This window comes from Seriola lalandi, unplaced genomic scaffold (assembly GCF_002814215.2).
Source record: "Seriola lalandi dorsalis isolate HSWRI2012SDOR001 ecotype SW California unplaced genomic scaffold, Sedor1 jcf7180002054911, whole genome shotgun sequence".
Taxonomy (NCBI): Eukaryota; Metazoa; Chordata; class Actinopteri; order Carangiformes; family Carangidae; genus Seriola; species Seriola lalandi.
This window is the reverse complement of record NW_019525463.1, coordinates 60,321-66,201: the sequence shown is the minus strand read 5'-3', so window position 1 is coordinate 66,201 and position 5,881 is coordinate 60,321. Positions and strand designations below refer to the sequence as shown.

Below are 5,881 nucleotides of genomic sequence, written 5' to 3'. Positions count from 1 at the left end.
GTGGGGGGGGGGGGGGGGGGGTTGAAAATGGATTCAATATAAGGCTGAGCCACTTTTTTGTGGAGCACAAAACCCAGCAGATAACCAGAACAGGCATTCATTTATGTGAAAAAGCTGCTTGAAAAAATTATTGCTAAAAATACTGAAAAGCGAAGAGAGGGAGAAACACAGAGAAAGAGAGTGATGGTTGTTTCTCTTTTGCCCAGTGACTGCTTGGCACAGTTATGCAGAAATGAAAGGCCTCCCACAGCTCAAAAAAAAAAAAAACCCTCTCTCCTCCTTCCAGGCCCACCCCTTCTTCTCTTTCTCCCCTCATCTCTCTCTCTCTCTCTCTTTCTGCTCTCCCCTGCTTATCTCCTTGCATTGCCGACACATTCGTCAAGTGGTGTGACTTCTCAGTCATGCAAGCTTTATTGAAATCGAATAAGCAATCCATTGTTGACAAAGAAACACGACAGGACAAAGATTTCAGACTTAAACTATAGATCTTTTCCACCACTCCTCCCTCTTTCTCCCCTCAGTCTGCCTCTTAGTTTAGCCTGTGTGTGTGTGTGTGTGTGTGTGTGTGTGTGTGTGTGTGTGTGTGTGTGTGTGTGTGTGTGTCTGTGTGTGTGTCTGTGTCTGTGTGTCTGTGTGTCTGTGTCTGTCTTTCTCTTAGCTGAACCTGTGTAAAAGTTGAGTGTCCTCTTTATATATGCACGTGCCTTTCTGTGTGTGTGTGTGTGTGTGTGTGTGTGACAGAGGGATGCAGTTGGCTGCTCAGTTGGATAGAGGCGGATATGACTGGAGCTGGATTGACTGACTGGCAAGCAGCTCGATTGCTGCTGGGAATACTAACATGACACACACTCACACACACGTTTATTGCCCATCTACAAATTTCTACACATATACACACACACACACACACATACCCCACACACATAAACACACATACGGTGATCACACACAAATATAGCACAAGCTGCGGGCACCACACCTCTCCACAGCATCCATCTATCAGGATCTCAACTGTTTGAATGATTCACTCTGAAAGGTGCCAAAACACAGCCGTCTTGAATCATGCACACACACACACACACACACACACAGACACACACACACACACACACACACACAAACACACACACAAACACACACAGACTCTATTAACACACTCATACACAAGAAGAGAGCCTTAAAAATTTTTTTAAGAAAGCATTTCACTTTAAACCTCTGCTGCTGGAGGGCTGGATGGTTCAGTCCAACACCAAGGCAGAGCTACCAGATATTAAACATGCATGTGAAGGGCCTGCAGGTTCACCAGCAAAGCTCAGCCGAGATCAGTCTCAACATCACAGTTTTGCTGGAAGAAGACATTTAGTGCTGCAATTTAAGAATCTCAGACACTCAATTGATCTTTTAATCTACATTATATTTTTTACAATTTCTGTTCCTGATATTTTTGTTCTAATCATTCTTGACATTGCAATTAGGAATAATTGCTCTGCTGAATCATCCCTGTCAGTTTTTTTTTCTTTTTCTGACACTATTCCTTTGCCTGTAACCAGCTTTAATATGTGGCTGGTGAGAAGAGTTGTGCATCAGCTCAGACACCACCAGCTCAAATTCCTTGCCACAGGGTAATGGGTCATTTTCTGAGCTGCCAACTCTGAGATAAAGGTCCAAATGAAAATATGTTTGTCCACTAGCTTGCTGCTTATTGAAGTGCAAGGTACAGAAAGAGTTAGCATAATGAAATATGAATAACCTTTGTGTTTTTTGTTCTTTTTTAGTTCTTTTTAAGATGACTGCTACAGGTGCATAAGAAAACCGCAGAAACACACACTCTATCCATCCATACCTTGGTCACAAGGGGTTCTGTGTCCTCCAGGATGGAGATGAAGGGGAGCTCCAGAAAAGAGGAGAGGAACTCCACCTGGATCAGCTCCTCCCTGGAGCGGGGGAAGGCGAGCACGGCGGACACCCCCCTGACCACCAGGTCCTGGCAGGCGCTACGGGACAACGACTCCGGGTCCCCTCCTGCGGGCGATCGAGCCACCATCTCCAGGCTCAGGTTGTAGGGCAGCAGGGGAGGTGTTTGGGAGGTAGTCGTGTCTACCCCTCCGCTCTGGTGCCGGAGGCTAGCCAGGGCGCGGTTGAGCGCGTTTTGTATCCGTACCGGCTGGCGGGTCGGCAAGAGCGCACCGAGGCGCACGGTGTGTCCAATCCGGGCGAGGATGTGGCAAGGCTGGGGGTGAGGGAAGCAGGACTCCGGGGAGGAGGTGACGGTTAACAGGAGAAGCAGCAGGAGCGGTCTGACAGTGAGGAAGAGGAGATGAGGTCTCCCGGGGGCGAGGCAGTAGGTCCAGAGTCCAGAGAGAGACACCATGCTGCAGCTCTGACACACAACAGAGGAGGACTGGGCTCTGCTCGGCGGGAGATGGCATAGCTCCCTCTTTCTCCCGGCTCCACCGCTTTTCCTCGGACTTGATGGCTCTTTTTCTTTCCCCCCTCTTTTTTTTTTTTCTTTGTTGATGCGCGCTGTCGACGGTGATTTGTCGGCGTCTTGACGTTTCGCCTCTCACCTCTTCAAAGTTTTTATGTCAACAGTGAAAGACGCGCTGGTGGAGGAGAGGAGAGATGAGCGCTCACAGCTTAGAGCGGTCGCCCCGCTTCTGTCAGTCTCTGCTGGAGGAAGGCACACCAGCTGTGAAGTGTGTGTGTGTGTGTGTGTGTGTGTGTGTGTGTGTGTGTGTGTGTGTGGTGTGTCCATGCGCCTGCCCGCCAATAAACTAACCTCTCACGGAGCCTGCCTCTTGTTGAATTTTAATGAAAATTCGTCGGGTAACATTTCCTTCCGCTTCTCCGGGTCCCACAGAGAATTTGCACTTAATGTTTTCATTCAGGACGGAAACTACAAGCAATCGAAGATGTTTGCTTGTAATTATTTTATGATTCTTATTTTAAGACCAATCCAATACAGAGATTAGTCTGCTCCTCACTTGCCTCTGTATTTTCCCTTTTATACTTTCACCCTGGGGCAGAAATTTCTCTGCTGAAAAATACACTCACACATTTAAAACATAAGAAGAATGAAACTGTTCCAAGTTTCATAAAGATTGACTTTAAGAATAAAAGATCAACTTTATGCTTCGTTGCTGTTATAAATGGTGGTCATTAGATGTGTGAGGTAATAAGCCACTTTTAAAGCACCTTTCCTCCACCGTGTCCCTGCCAGGTTGGCCCAACACAAAGCTAATAGCTTGCTGAAATCTCAGTTTTTACCTCAGAGATTTATCCCCACTTCCTGCCCGCCGTCCAAGTGGAACATTATCCGTTGTGTAACCACATCTTTTCAGCACCACGGACAGCGCCAATGCCATAAAAGAGATCTACTGTGCATGCTAATTTGGCTTCATGCAAGGGACAGCACTCAGTCCTCCCTTCATTCATTCTGCTCTCACTTCTCTCCCTCCCTTGATCTAATTTGCCATCGTTAGAGCAGAACATTCATTACATCTCTATGTCCACCAAGTGAAGTCTGGTCAGTGGTGTGTGTGTGTGTGTGTGTGGTTCTTTTAGGGGGGGGTCCCCGCACCATTTTCTTTTTTTTCCTTTTCTGATAATTGCCTGTTTGCCAGACACCCCCTGATACTCCAAATATCTATCTCCTTCTGTTATGTCCTCTGCCTCTGCTTTCCTCTGTCGCTCTCTGCAGATTTGGCATGGGAGGTGAAGCTGCAGGGGCCATTTCACTGTGAGACCTGACACGAAAAAGGTTTCTCCGGCAAAAACCCGCAGATATAGGTATCACTGCCTCTCTCTCTGTCTCTCCCACACGCACACATTTTCCGGGGTATCAACAAGTCATTTCACAGCCTGCTGGGTGACCTATAGTGTGATGCCGGTGCGGTTTACTGACAAATCTAAGACACTTGGGCAAAAAGTGTTTTCTTACCTTTCTTCCTTGTCCTCATGCTCCACTTGCTCGGTTTAGAAGAAAAGATGAAAACCAACACTGTGGGCTTTGTTCCGCTGCAACAAAAAAAAAACCGCATAAAACCCAGCAAGCATTAAACTTGCATGGCTCTTCACACGCTCTCCCTCAGGAACCTGTTGAAGCCGGGCAGGACTGAGTTCAAACTTAGTGTTTCTAAATGTAGTTCTGTCTGCTTATGTTGTGAAGTGAGATGATTATTGGGGCAAGTTTATCACAAGGTGACTCACACAAACATTTGTATCTCAGTGCATCAGAATATTCTGTGACCAAGCTGACACATTTTATGAAGACCGAAAGATCCTGGCAGATTTTTATAGAAACAAATAATATAGATATAATATTATAGGGAATCAGGCACACGTTTATTTTGTTTGGTCTTTTTCACTCAATAGATGCAGTGGCAATAAAAGTAAATGAACCCTGGAATTATCTGGTTTTCTGCATCAATTGGTCATAAAATGAGATCTTATCTTCATCTAAGTCACAAGTATCGACAAACACAATGTGCTTATGCTAATGATACACAAACGCACCCATTAAACATTCACAGTGCTTCTGGAAAAAGTAAGTGAACTCTTTGGATTTGATACCCAGTCGAACCGCCTTTGGCACCAATAACCTCAAACAAGCTGCACAATGTTCTGGAGAAATTTTGGACCATTCTTGCTACAGAGCTGCTTCAGCTCAGACACATTCTTACGTTGTGTGGTGTGAACGGCTCTCTTCGACTCTGGGTAAAGGTCTGGTTTCTGATTGGGCCACTCCAAAAGGTGGATTTTCTTTCTTTGAAGTCATTCTGTAGCAGATTTACTTTGATGTCTAGGGTCATTGTCCTGCTGCATCACCCAACTTCTGAGCTTGAGCACGTGGACGGCCACCCGGACATCATCCTGCAAGATATGTCGATGAACTTTATAATTCATTTTCCCCTTGATGAAGTCGACCTGTCCAGAGGCAGAGGCAGAGCCACAAATCATGATGATCCCTCCACCATACTGCACCTTTGGGATGATGTTTTCATGTGAGTATGCAGTTCCCTTTTCACACCATAGATAGTGCTGCATGTTCAATTCAACCTTAATATTATAAGTCTACAAAAAATTTCCCAGTAGCATTGTGGAGGGTCTTTTTTTTATTTTGGAAAGCAGTGGCTTTCACTGTGGCGTCAATGGCAGGACACCACGCCTTTATTTGTTGCTCTGCGCTTCATTTTTTTTTTTATCTCATTGAGCATATTGCATTGTGCCATTGGAATCATCTCTGCTGGGCGCCCACTTCTAGGGAGAGTAGCCACAGAGCTAAATCATCCGCATTTATACACAGTCTGTCTTGCTGTGGACTGATGAATATCTAAACACTTTGTAACCCCTTTGATCATGAGATAGCTTCTTTTTTTTTTTTTCTGCGCTGCATGTTTCACATCAGCAGATGCCTCTTGTGAACAGCAAACTCCAAAATATTTCAGTTTTTTTTATTCATCAAAGTGTCTCTAACCCTCACCTCCAATCTGCTTTCATTGATTGGACTAAAGGTCTGCCAGCTCCTGACTACAGTCAGCTTTTGTTGATGTTGTTAGGCGAGGGGCTCCTGTACTTTTTCCTACCCAAACTGTCCCTGTTTGAATGATGTATTCAGTATGAACAGGAGCAATGAGCACGTGTGTTATCGGTTAAAAGAGATTGTGTTTGTTCATAATTGTAAATTTGATGAAATTCTGACCATATTCTAAATGTATATATAAATGTATATATAGATATAGATAATTTGAAAGTGTTCACTTCTTTTTTCTCAGCTCTGTGATGTTCTTAAGGAGGGCGTCTAGAATTTACATACCACTCGAAAAAATATTAATAAAATCACTTGGAAAAAAAGCACACATAGAAAGGCTTACAGTATAAA

General features: G+C 44.8%; 1 protein-coding gene across 1 annotated transcript in view; it reads right to left on the bottom strand.

The window, feature by feature from the left end:
• The window catches only part of LOC111673088 (glutamate receptor ionotropic, NMDA 3B-like), a 66,584-nt gene extending 64,087 nt beyond the window's left edge, over positions 1–2,497 (bottom strand). The window contains exon 1 of the mRNA XM_023430741.2: positions 1,844–2,497. Coding sequence (XP_023286509.1) covers positions 1,844–2,371 — 528 coding nt within the window. The 5' untranslated portion in view covers positions 2,372–2,497. The remainder of the gene's footprint in view (positions 1–1,843) is intronic.
• Positions 2,498–5,881: the final 3,384 nt, after the last annotated feature.